Source organism: Diplotaxodon limnothrissa, linkage group LG22 (assembly GCF_057381915.1).
Source record: "Diplotaxodon limnothrissa isolate DT_005_m linkage group LG22, D_limnothrissa_male_GT1.1, whole genome shotgun sequence".
In the NCBI taxonomy this organism is placed as follows: Eukaryota; Metazoa; Chordata; class Actinopteri; order Cichliformes; family Cichlidae; genus Diplotaxodon; species Diplotaxodon limnothrissa.
The window spans coordinates 30,354,668-30,377,822 of NC_140616.1; the positions used below are offsets into that span (position 1 = coordinate 30,354,668).

Here is a 23,155-nt window from a genome sequence, read left to right on the forward strand (position 1 = left end):
ATAGTCACTGGTTGCAGCACGGCCAGCACCATTCTCCTTTATCACGCCTTAAATGCCCCGATAGTCAGATCACTATTGCCCTCTTGTGTTTTCAAGGTAAAACACACACACTCAAATTGAAGCAATGGGACAAAGCTAACAGAAAATGTGTGGATATGGCGCATAAGGAAGTTGGACTCAAGGATATCAGTTTGTCATGATGGATTTTGTCATCATGGGTGTCGTGATGAGCAAAACACAAAATCACGTTAACGGTATTTCAATAGTTATAGAAAATAATGCTCTCGGTCAAATTTTTTGTCGTCTTTAATGAACACAGCAGGGAGGAGGTAGGAATGTAGTCATGAATTCATAAATACTCAAACAACATTGATATTTTATTTTTAAATATCAGGATTATTGTTAATTCAAAGTTAGCATGGCACCTCTGGCCTGTAATATTAGTTTCAATGGTGTGTTCTGCAGACAGAACGCCAACACGTTGTCTCCTTTCAATTTTATCTTGACATCATTAGCCAGAATTTAGCTAACTTACTGAATACTACTGTAGCAGTGGGGGCTGAGAGTCGTCCTGGTGCTGCTGCATCTATGTGACATTTAACTAGTACCAAACACTCGCACAGGAGCTTCCTAACCAGCCGCACCTCTGCTTTGGGGATCCTTTAGTATCACTGCCTTCTGCTGGTAGGATAAAGAACAACAGTTGCTACTCTCTGATCTATTACAGTGTAATCCTTTTCTATTCTCACTGCCTCTGATAAACTGGTACTTTGTGTTGGATAAATACGAACCTCCTTTCTTCCTTCCTACTTTTCTGTTGCATGAAAACCTCATCTGAGGATGTCATGTTTATTCTGTTGAACCTGAAATCGAAATATATGTGTTTCTAAGCTGCACGTGTGCACTGCGTCCTCATTTGTGGTCATTTTGGATATGTGTGGAAAACGTTAAAACAGGGGTCGACATACAGTCTGCTTTTGTCTTAACTGGATCAAACCAATGAAACTCTGTGAAACTGCTTAGAGTTGTAAACCACTGACATTGTTATCATATTAAAACATTTAATTATCTTAATATAGGAATAAGACGCTCAATTTTAACATTGTCTCATTTTGTCTACATGATATAGAAATGTAGAATGCAGTTTTAAAGAAAAACATCTGCTAGCATTAATCTTTGGGCTTAAATTACAAGGGGAAAAAAAATCAGCAGAAAAAAGTAGGTCATTGCCCAGACGGTCCTCTAATTATGGAGCAGAAAGATTTTTGTTAATTCACATAAAATAGCCTTTTTTTGCAGACCCATTGTACAAAAAAAAAAAAAGAAAATCCAACATTTATTCCTTTCTCTCCTTTTTTTCTAAGCAGCCCAGTCGACCGAATTGGGAGTCTGTGGTGGCCCAATTCTGGTCCCCAAGCCTTATGTTTGAGCAGATCGTGTCTGATCTGACAGCTGAACTGTAATATAATTAAAACATGACATATATATTCCAGGCACTTCTTGACGTGCACCTGCAGATGGTTTGTACCAACCTGGCTAAAAGTCATGCATAACCAGTCCTACCTGTCAGGTCACTCACGAGCTGCTGGGGTTACCATGTGCTAAAAATGTTTTGGTGCCAAAGTTCAGAAACAAAACACATAACAATGGTGTGGTTTCTTGAATAAAAACTTTATTTACTTAAGAAATAAAAAAACAACATGTGCAGTGCTAATTTGACTTGAGCTAAAAGAAGAAAACAAAATGCATCTCATACCCTGTTAGGCAAACCTGAGACTCTATCCTCAACAAAAAAGAGGAAAAGCATTGTAACACCAGGAGAGCAGCTCATTTACATCCCAACAAAGTCAGAATAAAGAATATTTTCATCTTGTTCTTCCAATTCTGTTGGCATTGTGCAAAAGAACCCACCAAAAAACCCCAAAATGAAAACATTTTGTGGTCACATTTTGGCGTGTGTGAAATACTGAGCTTTGAATTGTGGTAGAGATTTCAGTGTTGGAGAGCGCTAACTTCCAGATTAGCCCTGCCTCATGGCTTTATAATGGGAAAGTGTGAATCGAGTTTTAAACAGGTCCGAACAGCTGACATCACAGCGACATCGGATCATTCATCCAACCCTTGACAACAAACTGACCAGCTATTTCTCATAATCCCATTCAGACCCGGCACTGTGTCCTCTCTTTGCAGCATCTCTCCTCCTGATGTGCATATTTTGTTCAACACGATGACAAGAATGAGAACTGACAAATTCCCATAACTGGGAAATAATCTGGGCCTCAGAATATTCATAGATCACTTCCTCTTAAAGAAACATCTTCATCTGAGGCCAGAGCTTTAAAGTACTGACAGGTTATGAGCATGAAGTTTGACTCCAAGTACTGTAGCTGGAACCTCATAAGACTTTTTCTGGCTCTTCGAGTAGATCTGCTGCGTTAAATAACGCTATATCCAGAAGCTGGACCTTTCCAGCGCACCCCTTTGCAAGAGCCGGTGTTGCTCCGTCGCCATTTGCTGGCTTCCAGCTCTTGTTACTTGCCTTTCTCTGTCTGATCTCACTCTGTGTGGCTGGCGAAGAGGTTGCCTCTCCGAGGGAGGAAGACTGTGGTCCTGACGAGGAAGATACTGTGGAGGGGTGGGAGTTCGGTGCTGGCGTTGTGGAGTTGCTGTGCTCCTTCTTGGTGGTTGGCTGTAGGTTCTTGGTGGTTGGCTGTAGGTTCTTGGTGGTTGGCTGTAGGTTCTTGGAGGCTCTGTATGCCCAGGGGCAGGTTCATTGTAGCTACTTGGAGGTCTAGAATAGTGAGGAGAAGCACCTTTCTCGATTGGCACCACAGCGTTAATCTACAGAGACACCAAAAAATGGCTTTAGTTATAGTGCACAGACTGCCAGTAGAGTTCAATAGATGCCCGAGTCAAAATCTCACCGATCTGCCTCTGGGTCTCTTCCTGGTAGGACAGCAAGGCAGACCCAGAAAGGAAATGCAGACAGCAAGGCAGCGGGCACAAAACACCAGCTGGATGAGACAAGTCACGATTAAAGGCACCCAAAGGATCAGAGTCGTACTCTGGGGAGGGAGAAGGTGAAGATGAGCTGGGGGGAAACACCAGCTGGACCATTCAGAGAACAATATCTGTAAAGGTGCTCTGCAGTCTCACATAAAATGGGGAAACTGTATAGATAATAATGTGATACAGAAGTGAACGTGTTCTCAGATTGCACAGCAGGGCTGCAAATCAAAAAACTTCTGGTTTGCAGCCCTGCTGTGGGAATTTCAGTTTGCACAGGAGAGGCTGGATAAAATATGCAGAGCAGAGTATCAGCATGAAATGCTACAGAGGGAATTCAAAGAAATAGAGATGCCTTTTGTTGTTGGGCACACTGACTCGCAGACTACAAAGAGAATAAAAAAGTGCACCGCTCGAAATTTGGAGCTCTCTTTGTAAATCATGATGAAATATGCAGGAAGCACAGAACATAAGGCTTGCATAACCATCATTACTGCTTCTAAGCATGCATGTGTGCCAGAAAAGTCCAAAATACACTCTCAGGTGATGTAATGTACCCTCCGGCAGCCATATTGGAGGCCGCTAGCTAATACACAGCACTGAGTGAACAGCATGGTCTGCAGTCTCAATAGACTAAGACAAAACTTGATGCTCTGGGGTCCAGCTTAAATTTGGTCCATCACAAACTTTATGTGGCTGTAAAATGAGGAAGAAACACACCAAAGATGATAATCCAACCCTCATTCCAGAAAGAAAGCAGAAGAACTTGGGTTTAAATCTTACAACTTGTCTAAATTTCAGATAAGTATTGCTCAAGTTTTGTTTCACAGCTCTCTGTTGACTTATTGAACCCATTTTCTCTCTTTTTAATAAGCTTTGATGGTAGCTACTTACTATATTAACAAAAGTATTGAGCCACACCTCTTAAGATTTGAATTCAGGTGTTTTTAGTCGCATTGCCACCGGGGAATAAAACCAAGCACCCAGTCATGCAGTCTGTCTTTCCAAGTCTTTGAGGGTCGTTCTAAAGAGGTCAGAGAATGGTACTGTAATAGGATGGCACTGCTGCAGCTGGAGAGTTTGTCTTCCCTCCTAGATATTTCAGGATCACCTGTAAGTGGTATGATTGCACAGCAACGCAGCCGCAAAGTGTCAGCAGACAAAGATGGAGAGCGAGGGTCACTAAATACAGACTCCGTAACCACAATCTTCCTCTGGCATTAACATCAGCACAAAAACTGTGTGCCAGGAGCTTCAATAGGAATCCTATTATTACGCTTATTACGCAATAATTCCCCCACTTTTCCTTTTAGCTTCATTTCCTTCTACCACTCCCGTTCACGTCCTGTCAGACTGTGGCAGGTTCACACTGATTTATTTATTCAGAGGAATTCTAAATAAAACACGAAGAAATCCACATAATTAACAAGACAAGTTTCTTCTCTTTGCTTAAATTCTAATAAATGTACTTGTTATTAATTATTTTTAGGTCTATGAGCAATTGTAATCTCAATATTGAACAAAATAATTCTGTATATACAGTGGTCCCTCGTTTATCGCAGGAGTTACTTTCTAAAAATAACCGGTGATAGGTGAAATCGGCAAAGTAGCCAACCTTATATTATTTTTTACATTTATTATAGATGTTTTAAGGCTGTAAAATCCCTCACTGCACACTTTATACACTTTTCTCAGACAGGCATGAACATTTTCACACTTTTCTCTCAAAGTTCAAACCTTCGTAGAAAAATAAGTTCAGTATTATAGAATGAAACCAAAGGCACCCATGGTTTCCTTTGACGGTGCAAAACATTTCATCGACATTGTTGTGTTTGTCGGGGAGAAAACTTACATACTGTACAGCACTTCAGACTCACGCTGCTAGCGATGGAAGATTTATGTAAAGTTGACAAGCTGAATGAAAAGTGAACCGTTATAGCGAGGGACCACTGTAATGGAATAACAAGCAGCACTAGTGCATTTTTGGCTTCTTCAGCTATACTATAATGTGAAAACACCTGTGTTATTTAAAGCAGCTTGAATGTCAGGGTTTTAAGGTAGTACGTCTGAGTTAGTCGTTGCTTTAACTGTCTTTTGTGATCTTCAGGATGATTTGCCCTGTTCTCATCCCAATCATCCGGTGTAGGGCACTAAATAAAGTAAATAAAAGCACGATCCACAGGCGGTTACAATCATGGTTAAATGACTTACACAGATGTATTGATTCAAACGGAAACATATCTGTTCACCCAGAGAAACAATGTAGAAACGAGGCATAACATGCTACCCTGTGATTACCGCTCTCTATCATGATGAGTGACGATCTGCACTGCAGACACGACTGCACGATGGCAGTCTCCTTTTCAATATTTAGACAAGTGAAGCCCTCCCACTCACTGAGCCACACAATTGACTGAAAGAATACAAACACGGTGGCGGTGGGGACTGTCTGCCCAGGGCCGTGTCTGTGCTACTTACAAATGATAACCTACACCGCGTGCAGCAGCTGTGCCATTAACCCCCCGTGCCAAGAATAAATCCACTCTAAGATGAAGGTGACTGATGCAACAAATTGTCAACTACATTGGGTGTTAAAACGCCAAAGTGTTGCTGATGTGTGGATGTTTCCGTGAGGCTTAGTGCGTCTGACAGCGTAACGGTGTCTGGACGCAGCCCGGAGCTAGCTGACGGGGTCAGGTCAGCGTTTGTGCCACCAGTCCGTCAGCCGCACAAGCGCGACAGCCTGAGTGACAGAGAAGACAGACACCCAGCCTCCCACTCCTTCTCCCACACCCTTATGATGGACATTATGGACAATGCCAGGCATCCTCTGCACACGGCCATTAACAACCAGAAGAGTCTGTTCAGTGACAGGTTGCTTCTCCCAAAGACAAGAACTAACAGACTTAAAAACTCCTTTGTCCCACACGCCATCAGACTGTTTAACTCCTCTCTGGAGGGGAGAGGGAGGGGAAACAGGAGGACAAAGGAGGGGGGAACAACTAAGCTGTAGTGCCTCTTCACCTCACTGTACAATACCTTGTGCAATACTTTTGTAAATAGTCAACGGTGCAATAGACTCAATACTTGAAATGTGCAATTCACTTGTATTTTTATTTTTATTCCTATTTATTCTATTTATCCCCTTCGTATATTTTATTTATATTGTCTCTGTATTTATATATGTGTGTGTGTATAACTCTGTAACTTCTGTCGGTGCTGTGCTTTTTTGGAAATCGAATTTCCCAGAGGAACCCACCCGAGGGATTAATAAAGTTCTATCTTATCTTATCTTATGTACACACACACACACACACACACACACAGTACAAAAGGGAATGCTGCCACCATGATGCACAGCCTCTGTTGTGATTATGTCACAACAGTCAGCTGTTCAAAGAGCCATCTGCTGCAGAAAAGGTCACAGGTCACGCCTTGATCTCAGCATCTGTGGCGCGCACACTAATGCACTCACGTAGATGCGTGTGGGGTCAAAGGGACACTCGTTGGTGACGCTGGAGTAGCCGGTGGCGTCAGGGAAGCGGCAGAAAGTCATGAAGCTCCGCCCACCGTGAACAATGGCCCTCACCACGGATACAAAAAGGCCAATGGCTGAAGCCGCTGCCGTGAAAGACGCAACCAGACTCACTGTGAAGAGAGACCACGTCTAGGGGAAAGGAAGAGAGAAGCACAACTTAGATGATCAGGAAAGAAAAATTCTCCCAGCTGGGAAACTGGGGCATCTCCGGCTGGAAATAGACTTTAAAAAAAAAGAAAAGAAAAAGACAGCAAAAGAGAAACAAACATTAGTAGAGCTGAGATTATTCACAGCAGCCGCTCTGACATGTCAGAGCAACAAAAGCACAGGTGTATTAATGATTCTGGTTCCACTCCTGCTACTGTGCGTGCTGATTCACTGCCATAGACTCCTCATCCTCCCCACCCACAACAAGAAGTTTGCAATACAAACAGGGTTAGTTAGGATAGTAAAGCAAGCAAAAGCAGGAGCAGGATTTTGACTGATGCTCATAAGGAAATATGCAAAGAACAGCAAGACTAACTCGACAAAAACAAACAAAACAGTTTGATATTTAACAACCTCACTTCAACAAGGGGGTGCAGTGTGGAGTTTGCATGTTCTCCCTGTGTCTGTGGGCTCTCCAGTTATACTGGCTTCCTCCCACAGTCCAAACACACAAATGGGGTTAGGTAAATTGACCATAGGTATGAATGTGAGTATGAATGGTTGTCTGTCTCTCTTTGTTAGCTCTGTGGTGGACTGGCGTCCTCTGCCTCTATGATATGATCCAGCTGCCTCCGTGACCCTTAATTGGATAAGCAGAGGAAAATGGATGGATGGCTGGACTTTAACCATGCTTTTGATTAAGTAGACTTTAAATTGTTGTGTCCCTCCATTTATCGCAATTTGTCATTATGCAGCCTATCAGATTTCATATACCAAGATAAGTGTTCTTGTCAAAAGAACTCCTGTGTCTGAATATTGTGTTTCTGTCTTCAAAGAGTTGAGCTCCCTCAACACACAAAAAAACAACAACCCTAAATTACAAAAAAAAAAAAAACTAAACCAAAACCCCAAAAGAAATCGGTTTTTCTCTGCTTGGACATGTTCTCTCGCCTTGCTTGTCCTGACTGCACTGCCATAACCTAGCATAGCGTCGCATAGCGTAGCGTAGCATAACATAATAGGCTCTCAAAACACATTATGATTTGAATGTTGATGGCTGCACAGTAAAAGCTACAGATAGCAGCCTTAGGCTCACACAGGATTAGAGAGCGTTAAAAGACTGCCTGGCAACCATTGGTTGTTATTAAAAAAAAATGTTACCCAATCTGTTGCAAGTACTTGCTAGAGGCTGCTGGCAGTTGCTGTGAAATCGACTGCTAAAGCCCCAATCATACAGGCTTAAAAACCTGCAATGCCTTCTGCTAGCCCCTAGTTGCTAGGGAAAAATTTATATTCCCTAAATTGTTTGCAAGTGGTTGCTGGAGGTTGTTAGCTGCTGCTAGGTGAAACTAGTTGTAAGAACTTATACAGCTGTGCTGACAACCTCCTTGCAATTGCTTTTGTTGCTAAAAACATTGCTGTGGTTGCCTGTTTGTATGTTGCTCCTTTTGCCAAGTGTTGGTTTCAGAGGTTGGGGGTTGCTGCAGCACTCCTTCTGTGACCCATCACAACAAACAACCTCCAACAACCACTCACCAACCAGTCGGCAATTAAGATAGGCCTGTGTGATTAGGGGCTTAGCAATCCATCCATTTTCTACCAATTGTTCAGGGCCGGTTGGCGAGGACAGCTGGATGCCAACAGAATCACATCATCTACAAAAAGCAGAGATGAGATTCTGAGGCCACTAAAGTGAAAGCCTACTGCCACCTGGCTACACCTAAAACCTATGTCCATAATATCTGAAAAGAATGAAAAGAATCTGTGACAAAGGGCAGGCGTAGCAAAGTCCGACACCCACTGGGAACGAGTCTGGGTTATTGTCAGTAGTTTCGATCAAGCTCCTGCTGTAGATCTACAGCAAACACCCCATAGCCTGTAGCACCCCCAACAGGACACTCGGAGGGATGCGGCTGAATGCCTTCTCCAAGTCCACAAAACACAAGTAGACTGTGGGTTATAGATTTGAAATGAAAATTTTGATTTGATCACAATAAAAAGCTTGGGTTAAAAACAATTTTAAATGGGAACTAAAGTCCAATTTAACCATGAACACAAACATTGCAGTTTATTTCCTGATGTTTTACAAATGGTGTTTCCTAAGTACAGTCATCGCCTGTTCTAAGGAACTACTTATGATTTGTTTTAAAAAAGAAAAAATAATAGTAATCCATTCAGGATGTAGCACGCCTCTTGGACAATGCAACAGGAATAAGCTCCAGCCTCCATGCATGATAAGAAGATAAGAAAATAGACTGATTATGCAAGCCTTAGCCATACTTGTATTACAAATGAATGATGCACGATAATGAATGATACACTGGGTGGAGAAACCTATCCCGAATTTACAGAAGGTGAGATGCAGCTAATCAGCGTGCCCAGATATTTAAAGTCAATTTGCGAAGATGACTGAGCTGTTAAATCAAAACCCGATAAGGCCAGTAAAAAGAAAAAAAAAAAAAAAAAAAACACCTACAGCAGCCACATGTAAGAAAGGCCCGTGTTCACTCATCACTTGAAGTGGATGACTGAGTTACATAACAAGATGTAATGGACTCAAACTGCCGCCTCACAGCCTGCTTCACAGAGGCACTCGCTAACAAAGGAAACCGGAGTGGTTTATCAAGCTACAGCTCACTCATGAGCAAGCTGCCTCGTCAGTCCCGTCTGAGCAGCCCGACAGCTAACTGAATAAACATAGAGGAGATGCAGGGAGTGAGAGGGGGGGAAAAAAACAGAAACACACACACAAATCCAGCTCTGCAGGGCTGAATTCAGACACCTGAGGCAATGTGCAGGCTTTTTTTTAAGTCACGACAGAGAGAAAAAGGTGAGGAAGCTGTAAAATATCAAAGCAGAAGCAGGCGAGCAGAGTGCTGGAGCGCTGTGAAGGTACCGCTCTGGCACAGTAATGTTAGATCAATAAGAAAAGCAAAGGAGAAAAGGTGGATAACACAAGGAGAAAGGAACCTACTCTCCAGATATTGAGATTAAAAAGCATACTGCAGAGATACTAACCAGGGATTTACTCTTCTTGTTTTTAGAGAGGACGATAGCCAGAATACCAGCAACAACTCCCTGCGGAAAGAACACAGATGACATTAAAAAAAACAACAAAAAAACCCCCCAAAAACAAAACAGGGAACGCACTGCAAGCAATTCAAACACATCTTTAAGTGCCTCTGTATTTTTGAAAGATATTTTTAGGAGACCTGAGGAGCAGCATTTTCACAGAGTGGCTCAAACTAAGTGAAAACCACTCAGATTCCTACACAAGCCACATTTTTCAGAGAGAGATTAAACATTATTCTAGAGTTCTTTATACATTAAAAATGGTTTTAATGAACTTTAACACTGACCTATTTTCACATACAAACAAATGTGCTGCATGTCATTCTCAGAATTGCTTCCTCATAGCAGCAAGGAGAATCATTTATGGCACAAACCCAAAGAACGGCCAGAAGTGAACCCTGTCTTAAAATGTGGTCACATCTTACAGCAGAGTCATTGTGACTTTGTTTCATTCTTATATGTAACGAGCACATCACATCAATCCCCTATGAACGACATCAGCAACTTTTAACTAGAGTTGGGGTAGTCCAATTAACCAAAGGCCGGAGCTGCAGATTAGAAACGAAAAGTCAACTTAAGCCTGTGATATTTGTCCAGAGATGGCAAAAGTGAGCACATTCATCACTAAAGCAGACATACAGATGCTTGTGATAACAAGTACTTTGGTAAATGTTAATGTACTGATTCAATTTATTAACTCAAGTAAGAGAGAAAAGGCAGAAAGTAAAAAGTAACTCTTTGGATATTTCTACCAGCTTTTTGAACCTCCCACAAACATGAATACAAACCTTATCATTTTAAAATTTGAATTCCGATAACCATCTGTTATTTGGAAGCAAAGTGACATTCAGCATGTGAGGGCAGCGTAAAAGCCCGTCTTATCTGTCTTACATCTTTCTCCATCTCTGATTGAGCGTATCTGGCCATATCCCTGTGTTGGTGTTAATCATGCATTATGATAATAATGTTGTTCCAGGATCGACATTGCAATTGATTGATCACGTTGTGTCATAACTTTGGAATTCGGAGAAAAAGAAAAAGAAAAAAGCCTTTGTTTATAAGAAACTCTCGTCTGGAAAAAATGTAAGCATGTCAAGTGTTTCCTTTATTAAGTTATATTATATAATGTGTATATTATCAATATTATCAGCTTTGCTGTTACTCCAAATTTACGCTACTCATGCTGGTTATCTAGCAATAGTTTTTAAAAGCATTAGCTAACTTCCTGGCTAATGCTAACTGACTCCTCAGACAACATCATTGGTCAGCTGGAATCTTGATCCTGGACCGATGACGATGCAGGATCAACGGGATTATCAGATGGTAGCTCTGAGTGAACTTATCGAGCACTCTTCTTTTCCTGGGAAATACAGCAGCTGGATCTTTAGCCAACAGACGTAACGCGTGACCAACTGCATACAAATAGATAGTGTATTTGTTGATATCTCTTGAGCTTTTAGAAACTTATTTGAAATTACCTGCTACCAAAACAAACCCCTGAACAAACAAAAAGTTACTTAATTTACGCTAGCGCCTCTTCTGTAGCGCTAGCTAGATGTTTAAGTACTTCAACCACAACTTTTGGACGATCTGCACCAAAAAAGCCATCCCAGATTGTTCCGGCCCACTTAACCCCTGAGTATAGTACAACAAATGATATAATGTGTATAGATTATATATTTGGTTTTTTTTTGCCTCTTAGATTTCTTTGTAATAAGCACCAGTGATGGAGACACCAGCAGGACTGATTGTCCTTTTTCTTGTTCTCCCCATTTAGCCTCCAATCACTTTAATGTTTGAACATTAGCAATGTCAGGAAATAATAGCCCCCTCAAAAGCGTTAAACCTGGAGTAAAGAACTTGTTTGGAAAATGTAATGAGTAGAAAGTGCAGATATCTTGGTTAAAATGTAGGGAGTACAAGTAAAAAGCTGAAAAGGTAAAGTAAAGACATCTGAAAAATCTTCTTAAGTACAGTAAAGTATATTTTTACTTCACAGCTGTGAATTTGTCTACAGATTTATAACTTATGAATCCTGAAAAACAGTTAATTCTATTGTTTTTTGTGCTGTCATCACCACGAGGGAAGGCAACATTGGTAATACTTTAATAAAACGTACGCACGTAAAAGAATTCTTACCCTGCACAAAGAAAACAAACAAGCACGCACACACACACACAAAATCACCATCGGCTTTACAAAACCCGCGCACCGGCCTGTCGCGTCTCACCACCATCTTTATCTGCACACTGCTCCACGTGACCTTAACTCGTCCACACTGTTTTGGATGTGTGACACTCAGGGTGACAGAGTATGATCAAGCAAATAAAGCTTTAGTCACAAATGACTATTCCCCGACTGAATGGGAGTGGCAGCTGAAAAGTTTACACTGGCTGCAGCACTGAGAGTGAACTTTTAGTCTGAGGGCAAACTTCTTTCCAGTCTGTTGCACATTTTCAAGCTTTAGCATCACTAAGCTAACAGAAAGCATGAAAAACTAGAATATGTTTATGTTTGTATATTGCATGTTGTAGCATATGGTATTTTGGAAAACCCTAACTATAAATAATAACGAAAAGGCAATATTTTATCATTATTATTATTATTGTTGTCGTTATTGTTAGTGATAATAGTAGAAGTAGTATTCATGCCAAAGATTTATTTTTAAATAGTTAAAACCTGTTCTAAAATCACAGGAGTGAAGCAAAGATGACATTTTTTTAACCAATCCTCCAGAGAGGAGGATTGGGGGTGTTTTGGCTCTTTTTGAATGTGGTCTTGCAGGTCAGTTCTCTTTGTTACCTTCAGGGCATCGTTATACCTTACCTGCTAGTAAAGGTTTTTGATGCTTTAGCTCACGTGTTTGTTTGGATGTTACTGTGTTTTATGCACAACAAGCTTCTCCGAGCTAAATTAGCCACAGTGGGATTTATACAGTTATTAATAAAGATTAGATTTCCTAAAATTCCCTCCACAGAGATGTCCTCTAGCTCTATCCTTGTTAGTGCCAAAATGCTCACCAGCATGCCAGATGTGATGGCCACCACGTTGGCGATGGCGTACTGCATGGTACGGTCCTGGTTTTTGATGCTGATGTACCTGAGCACCACGCCATGCACCAGAGCTCCCAACAGAAAGTTCACGTGACCGACTAGAATCACGCTCAGACCCATCTTCATCAGGGCCTTGGGATCCTGCAGGCTGTCGCAGCACAGTCCTGATGGGAGAGGGAGAAAAGAAGCAGGTCGATCCACAGCAGCAGAGCAGAGAGAGGTGACTTTACGTCATCCACGCCGTATTGATCAGAAACACAGGGGCCAGGTCAAAACCACGGCGGAGATGTCAGCCGTGTTAATAATTAGCTGCTGAGCGCAGGCTGTCCCAAACAAGTGTGTAAGAGGTGACCAAAGATTTCCAAGACAAAAAAATCTACACTTGGCCTGTTATGCTTCCCCCCCCCCCATCTTTTCAACCAGTCAATGCTCACAATAAACCCACATTAGCTTCATGTAATGCACAATAATCCCTCTTATCCAAAAGCGGAAACTACAGATACAGTTCCTGACAAACTTATCTACTCTTGGCTCTGTGTGATGTCATCAATGTCATCATCTAAGACACACGCCCTGTTTGTGTCACTTTTAGGCTTGCACATCAACTTTAATCTCATCTTGTGAAAAGCCTGTTGTTGAAACCTTCTGTTTACTAGAAACAGCCAATCAGAAGAAAGCAAGCTTTAAGGGAAGGGGAAAGGCGCTAACACAGACGCTGGATAAAATCAAGGGATGCTCCAAGGCCCAGTTTAATAGAAAGAAGGATTATTCTGAACTGCCAAAGCTGCTCAAGTAGAAAGTAAAATTATGAAGTAGAAAATTTGCATGAACAGGGCTCCCTTTCTTATGAAATCTGGATCACATCTCAATTTATATAATAAATATTGATGGGGTTTGTGTAGTCACGTGACACCGGTCCTCGCATACATTTCGTACGGCGATCCATCCAAGTGAGATCCATATTTATTCCTTTATTCCAGCCACAACAGTTTCACAACTAAATATCTGGTCAATGTTTACTCGCCTCTTGCCACGTGAAACATCCACGCACACATACGCACAGGCATGACAGTTGTGACAATGTAACACGGTGCTGGGTTTGTTTGAATCTGCCAGTAAAGGGTGATAACGTTTAGAGAAAATGCCCAAAGTAAGCAGTCACTCTGTTATTGCGGTATTAAAAGTGACCTGATAAACTAGTTCCACACCACCACCACCACCACACCCAAACAAACACTGAAGTCTGGAACACTGACAGCACTTTACAGGCGATTAAATCCCCAAACCCCCACACTCCTGTTTGTTACCTGTGTCGCCCATCTCTGTCAGGTCACCATTCGGTAGGTTTTTTTGTTTGTTTGTTTTAAATTATTTTAATTCAAAAGACAGGCTGTCCTGGGGTGGGACGGTGTCAGCGTGCTCTCGCTTCTTCTTCAAAGTGATCTCCACAATCCCGTCGGACAGAAAGTCACAGTCTCTGACACTCCTGCACGACGCTTTTCAAAATAAAACAATGATCCCTGAAAGTGGAGCATACTTGATGAGTTTTCAAAACTGTCGATAAGCTTTTTTGTTATTATGAAAAGACACGATGAATTTAGTACTTTAAACTGATTCTTTCTTGTGTGGAAAAATAAATTGGGATTAAAAATTTTCTCCCCTGAATAAATTGTTTTAAATACATGCTTTTATTTCGAAAGTAAATTCAATATATAATATTCTCTAACCTTGATGCAGACAGGGCACTGCCTATAGATTTCTTTTTAAATGTAAAAATATTTGAATGATTGTGATGTAACTTTTGACAGTTTGACAGTTGCCATTAAAAAAAAGTCCAAACTTCAATATATGTGGCTGGTTTGAATAAATAAGTAAGCTGCACAAGAGTAAAAGAATGTGTAGCAACTACAGCAAAATAATCTTTTAAAGAAGCCCAAATAGTAAACAGTCACAAAACAACGGAACTCTGGGGATATCACTGATGGGTTCTGTCCCTTCATATGCCAATAAGGCTTGACTGCCACCAAGTGGATCAGTGACGCTATTGAAGAAATATGAAGCTGAATGACCATTTTACAGATTTTTACAAATATATACAAGTTGTAATGTTTATTTTTGTCACTTTGAGCGACTAAGTCAAACAAATTAATAGTCACTTTTGCTCAGTGTTGTACTGTCTGTAGTCACAAATCTGTGAATGTTCAGCCCATAATGTGAAAATCAGTTCTTGATATTTCATCAAACATTTATTTGTAAGATCACAACAGGGAATTAAAACATTTACATTAAATTACATTTTGGAAACTTTATAAATGTAAATACAATAAACCTGAATGCGTTCACCTTTTTTCATGGGTGCTTTTCAACAACACGCAGAGGCCTAAATTATCATCGTGTCCATTAGGGCCGTGGAGAGATCCCTTCTGAAGGTTAACAAAACACACACACACTTAAGTTCAGTTGAAGCTGATATGAGGTGTCAGATGTCAAGTGGATAATCTTACATTTGAATGATATTAGGAAGGGATCTTCAAATGTGCAGAACACCATATCAAAGATTTGAAAGCCAAAGGTGAAACTACTTAACATTTAATGCATAAAAATAGGTGATTAATAAGGGGCATGAGAAGATTTCTTGATTTTTAGTTCCCCAAAAGGGTCTTCAGCTATTCAGCGTGAGAGGACTTGCAGGCGTCGCAGTCCACTTCAGGGCGGACCTTTCTCGATGCAATTCTGATGCTGCCGTGTTGTTTTCGATTCACCACTCTGGTCGCAATCATGTAGAATATCTCACAAATGTTGAGCACCACACACAGGACGGATGCCCCCACCATGAAGTAGGAAAAAACGGTTTTCTCAGTGGGTCGAGACACGTAGCAGTCGACCAGATTTGGACAGGGGCTGACATCGCATTGAACCTTCCTGGGCAGCTTAAAGCTATCGTAGATGTAGTGGAGCAAGTAGAGAAAAGTGATCTCGAAACCAGTTTTGATGAAGAGGCTCATCAGGTACGTCCACCACAGGCCGCCATGCTTTTGTCCCGGGTTGTCGTAGAGCCGAGTGTTCTCGCCGTGCTTGGCTCGGTACTTGCGTTCCCGTTCTTCCCGGTAAGCCACGTGGAGCACCACCATGAATGAAGGGCAAGTGATGAAAACAAGTTGGAGGGCCCAAAGGCGAATGTGGGAGATGGGGAAGAAGTGATTATAACAGATGTTGGTGCAACCAGGCTGACGGGTGTTGCAGTCGAAGTGCCCCTGCTCGTCGCTCCAGACTCGCTCAGCAGCCACCACGAAGATCAGCACCCGGAAAACAAAGACCACTGATAACCAGATCCTTCCGAAGGCAGTGGAGTACTTGTTGACTCCGCTGAGAAAACCCTGAAGAACTTTCCAATCCATGAGTTCAGGCTTCAATACGTTTCTTTTAAGCTGTGAATATTTGGGGAGGCAGGAAAAAAAAGAAAACATAAAGGCAAAGTTATGCAATCATCCAGAGAATATCTGTTCCCAACAGTGGGTCTTTCAAATAGGTGTTCCCATTTCTGATCAAACTTTTGCTCGGAAGCTCTGAAACCTAAAGCTCTCCCACTTCTCACAGCATGTTTTCACTTATGTTCAAAATTTGACACTTTTAAAGAAATATGCCATTAATAATTAATGAAATGCTCACTGGTTTATAACATAAAATCCCTCGACAGCACAAAAGATACTTGATTCTCTACCTCGGCTACCTTTAGAAGAGTTTAAGCTGAAGCTTGCCTCAACTGTGTTCCACGTTTAGTTCTTCCATTAAACTTAAGGATTTCTTTTTCTAAATAAAGTTTTAAAATGAAAAATAACTTATGTGAGACTGTATCTAAAAGAAACTTACCTTATGACTTCTGTTCTTGCACGCAGTCTTTCATGCGTCCAGTCTGGGAAATAAACTTCCTAAAAAAATAAGTTAAACAGGTAGCATTGGTTCAACCTCTGGACGGATTGGTCATAATCTAGAGGTGTGTCCACTTCTGGCATCTACCCAGCTAATCGGAGTGCTGGACAATATACTACCTTAAAGTTATGAATGCAGCAAAAGAATTACAAAATACACATACGTAGTGATACGCTATCATTTAGCCTTAATAAGGCACATTTTAAATTGTATTTGTCCACTGTGATTTGAGTTTCTTATGTTTCTTATCAGTCTCATGAGGCAGTTGAGATGTGAAGATATGTCCTTGGGTAGGTGCTTAGTCAACCAGGCTACCACCTAACATTTGTTTGAGCAACAACTCTAAAATGCACCTGAGATATGGAGAGTTGATATCGCTAAACAGTATATGCATTTGTTTGTTGATTTTCTAAGGTTAGGAAGTGCAGCAGTCACCACCTTATAAGTACACTCAGTACAAATCTGTTCTTTGATATGACGCTCGTAGAAGGAATGCCAAATGTAGTTTTTACTGAGGTGGTGCGAAACTAGTGTAGGAGTAGTGTTTGTTTTTAATGCTACTCCCTTCACTTACCACATGAAGTTGTCATGTGGATACATCACATTGTGGTTTTGCTGACTACTTTAAAAGATCTTATGGAATGGTAGTAGCAGTCTGGCTCTATTAGTTCATTTTACAGCATTGCAATTTGTCTCAAGCACTTAACCAGAACACCAGTGATCTGTCTCAGCTTTGGGTTGGGTTTAGCCACTTGCTAAGTTTACAGAAACTAGAACAGCATTTCAAATAAACTTTTATATATTTTGGCGTGACGATTTTTCTGTTGAATGTTCCAAACAGGTAAAACATTCTGTAGAAAGTGATGGAATTTAAATGAAAGTCTAACCATGGTGGATAACTAAAAAATGATAAATTGTTGAGAAGTTATAATGTCCAGCCTAATTCTTTCTGAGTGTAGTTAAAGAAAAAATCAGTTTACTTTAATTCATTCAGCACAGGTTCAGAAATTTTGTGTTATGTAGATTGGAGAATCATAACGGTTGGTTACATTGTAACCCAGGTTCTCTGAGGTGAAAGACTAGATCTACACTGAACAAAAATTTAAACGCACACTTTTGTTTTTGCTCCCATTTTTCATGAGCTGAACTCAAAGATCTGAAACATTTTCTACATACACAAAGGACCCATTACTATCAAATATTGTTCACAAATCTGTCTAAATCTGTGTTAGTGAGCACGTCTCCTTTGCCGAGATTATCCATCCCACCTCGCCGGTGTGGTATGTCAAGGTGCCGATTAGACAGCATGAATATTGCACAGGTGTGCCTTAGCCTGCCCACAATAAAAAGGCCACTCTGAAATATGCAATTGATCACACAGCACGAGGCCACAGATGTGGCAAAACCAGTCTGTATCTGGTGTGGCCACCATTTGCCTCATGCAGTGCAACACATCTCCATCGCATAGAGTTGATCAGGTTGTTGATTGTGGGCTGTGGAAAGTTGGTCTATTCCTCTTCAATAGCAAAGTTGCTGAATATTGGCTGGAATTGGAACACGCTGTCATATCCGTCGATCCAGAGCATCCCAAACATGCTCAATGGGTGACATGTAGGGCGAGTATGCTGGCCATGCAAGAACTGGGATGTTTTCAGCTTCCACGAATTGTGTACAGATCCTTGCAATATGGGGCCGTGCATTATCATGCTTTAACATGAGGTGATGGTCATGGATGAATGGCACAACAATGGGCCTCAGGATCTCAACACGGTATCTCTGTGCATTCAAAATGCCAGCAATAAAATACACTTGTGTTCGTTTTCCATAACATACGCTTTCCCATACCACAACCCCACCCACCATTGGTCATTTGATCCTGAGACGGTTTCTGACAGTTTGTGCAGAAATTCTTTGGTTATGCAAACCGATTTTTGCTGCAGCTGTCTGGGTGGCTGGTCTCAGACGATCCTGGAGCTGAACATGCTCAATGTGGAGGTCCTGGGCTGGAATGGTTACACGTGGTCTGCGATTGTGAGGCCGGTTGGATGTACAGCCAAATTCTCTGAAACACCTTTGAAGAAGGCTTATGGCAGAGAAATGAACATTCATTTCACGGGCAACAGCTCTGGTAGACGTCCTGCAGTCAGCATGCTAATTGCACGCTCCCTCAAAAGTTGCGACATCTGTGGCATTGTGCTGTGTGATCAATTGCATATTTCAGAGTGCCCTTCTATTGTGGGCAGGCTAAGGCACACCTGTGCAATATTCATGCTGTCTAATCGGCACCTTGACATGCCACACCTGCAAGGTGGGATGGATAATCTTGGCAAAGGAGACGTGCTCACTAACACAGATTTGTGAACAACATTTGATAGTAATGGGTCCTTTGTGTATGTAGAAAATGTTTCAGATCTTTGAGTTCAGCTCATGAAAAATGGGAGCAAAAACAAAAGTGCTGCGTTTATATTTTTGCTCAGTGTACATTGCTGAACATGTGGAATATGTAGAGTGGAGAGATAGTCTTGACATATGGTCATATACATCCAAAAAAAAAATCATTTTGATAGTATCAGATTAAACGTTTATTGAAATAGCAGTACATACATGCTCAACACATCAATGTTGGGGAACAAAAACATAAAATAGTTAAAATGTAAAATTGGTTTCAAAATAACCAACATCATCTGTTTGTAAGCATTTGCTGATGATTCTGATTCTGATATTTAAAAATTCATTATGTCTCTCAGGACATAATGAGCTCAGGCTATGGTGTAGGGCGGGGCTGAACCCTTCTGGCCCGGTTCTCCATTGGTCACACTCTTCTCCAGAACCGGTTCTTTGTAGGCTGAGTTTTCATTACCACTCAGAGGAACTCTGGTCATCATGAAGGAGTTGTCTCTCATGGAGCGAGGTCCTTTTTTGCAGCATTCCCGGAACCTCTTCCCACACAGATATAACACCTCACAAAGAGTGAGGAAAATGCACACAAAGCTGGTCACCACCATAAAGACAGTAAATATCTTCTTTTCCGTTGGCCTGGAAAACAGAGTGTAAGAGATAAAACATAATGTAGGATTAAGCGTTTGAAATTTTTGGCCATTTAGAACCTTAAAGGTATCCCTTACCTCGCAATGTAGCAGTCCACCACATTGGGACATGGCTCTTCTCTGCATTTCACCAGTGGAGGAAAGAAGGCAGCTTCGTAGAGGTAAAACAGCAGGAAGACAAACACGCCATCCACAGTTATCTTGAACAGCAGGCTGAAAAAGTAGGTCCACCAGAGACCCCCTCGTTTCTTTCCTGTGTTATCATACAGAGGTGTGCAGTCTTCTCCGTACTTTAGCCGGTGCTTACGCTCCCGGTCTTTTCTGTAGGAAACGTGGAGAGTCACGAGAAGGGATGGACAAGTCACAAAGATCAGCTGGAGAGCCCAGAGTCGGGTGTAAGAGATGGGGAAGTAGTGGTCATAGCAGACATTTTGACAACCAGGCTGGCGGGTGTTGCAATCAAAGTCCTTTTGTTCGTCGCCCCAGACCTTTTCACAAGCCACCAAGAAGACCAAGAGCCTGAAGATGAAGACAATGGCAAGCCAGATTCGACCAAACCTTGTGGCGTACTTGTTAGTCCCACTGAGGAGACCCTCCAAGAAGATCCAGTTCATCGTGTTGTTTCAGATGTCAGTTGAACCCAATTGTAGAAACAGAGCACTAAAAAAGAAAATCCCAAGATGTGGGACCCACTGCTGAGGTATCGCTCGCTTGGACGCACTCTGAACTGGGCATGTCAAGCACGAAGGTGCTTTAATATGTTTCTTAATACCTGCCTGTGCCTTCTTGGCACAGTCAGAAAGGGAGGGAGGTACACAGAACAAAGCAAACATAGACCCATTCTTCAGCTAGAGTCACTTCTGTAACTGGTGATAAAACACACACACACCTTGACTAGTTCAGTAGTTCACACAGGCTCTGCACCATCCTGGACGCTACAAGTCTTACATTCAAAGAAAGCCAGTTAGCCTGACTTAGAATAAATAAGGAAAGGTATGTGATACAACGAGCCAGGTTGTGTCAAAAGATACAAAAAGTCTGCCTATCAGGAAGTTTCTTAGAAAGAGACAGATGAGTATTCACTTCTGAGGAAAGTTTTTATACACACCAACCTGTCTTCTCCTGACTTTAGCGTTACTGTATATTTAAAATGTGGCCAAAAGTGTACGATCCTATCCTTGGATAAGTTGGAAACAAAGACAAAACATCACAGGTGATTTATACAATCCCATCCTTCCTGTATGAGGAACTCAATTTTATTTGTATAGCATTAAATCACAACAACAGTTCCTCAAGGTGGTTTGTATTGTGAGGTAAAGACCCTGCAAAAATACAAAGAAAACAGAGGTTATAATAAAATATAATATTGATTCACTCTTTAGCTAAATTATAATTTGGGCAAGACACTTCACCCGTTGCCTTCTGGTGGTGGTCAGAGGGCCCGGTGGTGCCAGTGTCTGGCAGCCTCGCCTCTGTCGGTGCGCCCCAGGGTGGCTGTGGCTACAATGTAGCTTGCCATCACCAGTGTGTGAATGTGTGTGTGAATGGGTGGATGATTGTGTATAGTGTAAAGCGCTTTGGGGTCCTTAGGACCAAGTAAAAGCGCTATACAAATACAGACCATTTACCATAATAGAAAGGGGAAAAACAAGAAAACAGAAAAAGACACAGCACCTCTGTGAAATCATTTTATTTTATTTTTTGCAAAATCTGTTACAATCACAAGACAAAACTTGTCAGATTGGACAAAATGCAACACAGTTGCAACACAAATAATAAAGAACCTTGAACCTTGAGTTACAATAACCTTATTCTCAATTTTATAACCTATGAAGCTGGTCCTAGATGAACAACCTTTTTGTATATCAACCCTTGCTATTAAGGCGGTCTGCTGGCTGGCTCCACAGCTCTACAGTGCACAATAACTTTAGAGTGGATATAGAGAACCACATCAGCCAGAGTCAAGTAATCCTTTGGGTTTAGACCACAGACTGTATAATATGGTTATGACATTGTACGTGTCTGCGTGAAGCTGGACAATGAAATCCAGCTATATTAGATTAGATCAGCAGTTGATATTCACTCTTGGAGAGTACTGATGTACAAAGACGCAACAACGCTATAGGAAGGTGTTTATGTCTACAGCCTACACAGACGGAGAGGCCCAGGAATACCTGACTCATTATTATTATTTGTGGATTAATAGTTATACTAACATCCATCCATCCATTCACTTCCGCTTATCCTTTTCAGGGTCGCGGGGGGCGCTGGAGCCTATCCCAGCTGTCATAGGGCGAGAGGCGGGGTACACCCTGGACAGGTTGCCAGTCTGTCGAAGGGCCAACACACAGGGACAGGCAACCATTCACTCGCACATTCACACCTAGTGGATTATCCAATTAACCTATCCCCACGCAGGGAACCCACGCAAACACGGGGAGAACATGGAAACTCCACACAGAAAGACCCCACTGATGGTGGAATTGAACTCAGGACCCCCTTGCTGTGCGGCAGCAGTGCTAACCACCATGCCACCGTGCCGCTATACTAACATAATGTATATTATGACATTATAGGTTTTTAGTAATTCTAATTTATAATTCTAATTAATTATTATGAATTATAATGACACGTTTCATGTAGATGCCCTGAGTGATAATGGATCTCTTTTAACACTAATGCTTTTTTTTTTACTACAAGTAATCAATCAATAACTACATACATATACATCTATCTATCTATCTATCTATCTATCTATCTATCTATCTATCTATCTATACTGTTTTATACTGTAAATAAAATAAAGTTTAGGATCAATTTCTTTCTTTGCACTGAATGAGAGGATATATTTTATAGGCTTTTGGTATAGCTGCAATAAAAAAAAAAGATTTCCATATTTAAAAAAAGATTCTGAAGGAGTTTGACTGCCGGACTTGGAAACACGTACCTTCATATTGTAGTATTATGATTCTTACTTGAAACAAGAGTCAAATACTTTTTCCAACATTATGCAAAAATAGTTAATTCAGAATCTTTTTCAAACATTTGTGCACAGTCACCTTTTAAAGTCATACCATCTGTATTAAAGTACAGGGTGATGCCCAAGAACCAAAAAGTTGTCCCCAATTTTTTCTGTCCATATTTGCATTTAATTTTTATAGATTTTTCTGATTTTCTATACAGGCTCCCACTGACTGCTTTGCGAAGCACAACCTCACAAAGCTGTAAATGCTCCTTGCAAATACATATTATGGTTAAGTACATTTCATGGTATTCCAAGCCAAGAACAGCCACACTCTCGTTTTATCCACTCATTATAATTGTTGTTTACCTCCTGTTCATATGGCTTCTTCTGCAAACGC

At 41.3% G+C, this 23,155-nt stretch overlaps 3 protein-coding genes and 1 pseudogene across 3 annotated transcripts; 1 reads left to right on the forward strand and 3 right to left on the reverse strand.

Moving 5' to 3' along the window:
* Positions 1-1,706: 1,706 nt before the first annotated feature.
* LOC146610137 (keratinocyte-associated protein 3-like) lies at positions 1,707-14,237 on the reverse strand. The gene is made up of 6 exons (XM_085345980.1): positions 14,124-14,237; positions 12,784-12,980; positions 9,710-9,769; positions 6,482-6,673; positions 2,925-3,065; positions 1,707-2,841 (listed from the first exon to the last, which is right to left on the reverse strand). Exons 1-6 carry the CDS (start codon positions 14,134-14,136, stop codon positions 2,446-2,448), a joined length of 999 nt encoding a protein of 332 aa, XP_085202106.1. The 5' UTR covers positions 14,137-14,237; the 3' UTR covers positions 1,707-2,445.
* A 1,245-nt stretch (positions 14,238-15,482) lies between these two features.
* LOC146610138 (gap junction beta-3 protein-like) lies at positions 15,483-16,214 on the reverse strand. Its single transcript, XM_085347059.1, has one exon. It carries the CDS (start codon positions 16,212-16,214, stop codon positions 15,483-15,485), a length of 732 nt encoding a protein of 243 aa, XP_085203185.1.
* Positions 16,215-18,140: 1,926 nt separating this feature from the next.
* LOC146610139 (uncharacterized) lies at positions 18,141-19,107 on the forward strand (annotated as a pseudogene).
* A 398-nt stretch (positions 19,108-19,505) lies between these two features.
* On the reverse strand, positions 19,506-20,407 carry LOC146610140 (gap junction beta-4 protein-like). Its single transcript, XM_085347045.1, has 2 exons — positions 19,872-20,407; positions 19,506-19,782 (listed from the first exon to the last, which is right to left on the reverse strand). The coding sequence occupies exons 1-2, from the start codon at positions 20,405-20,407 to the stop codon at positions 19,506-19,508; spliced, it is 813 nt and encodes a 270-aa protein (XP_085203171.1).
* Positions 20,408-23,155: the final 2,748 nt, after the last annotated feature.

Bases quoted from the DNA above. Each gene is read 5' to 3' on its own strand.
- LOC146610137 (XM_085345980.1), bottom strand. The intron at 9,770-12,783 runs GTGAGCATTTTG...TTCTTTCCGCAG, and splicing joins CCATCACATCTGGCATGCTG to GGAGTTGTTGCTGGTATTCT. The intron at 2,842-2,924 runs GTGAGATTTTGA...GTGTCTCTGTAG, and splicing joins AGAGACCCAGAGGCAGATCG to ATTAACGCTGTGGTGCCAAT.
- LOC146610138 (XM_085347059.1), bottom strand. From the start codon at position 16,214: ATGGATTGGAAAGTTCTTCAGGGTTTTCTCAGCGGAGTCAACAAGTAC.
- LOC146610140 (XM_085347045.1), bottom strand. From the start codon at position 20,407: ATGAACTGGATCTTCTTGGAGGGTCTCCTCAGTGGGACTAACAAGTAC. The intron at 19,783-19,871 runs GTAAGGGATACC...TCTGTTTTCCAG, and splicing joins GTGGACTGCTACATTGCGAG to GCCAACGGAAAAGAAGATAT.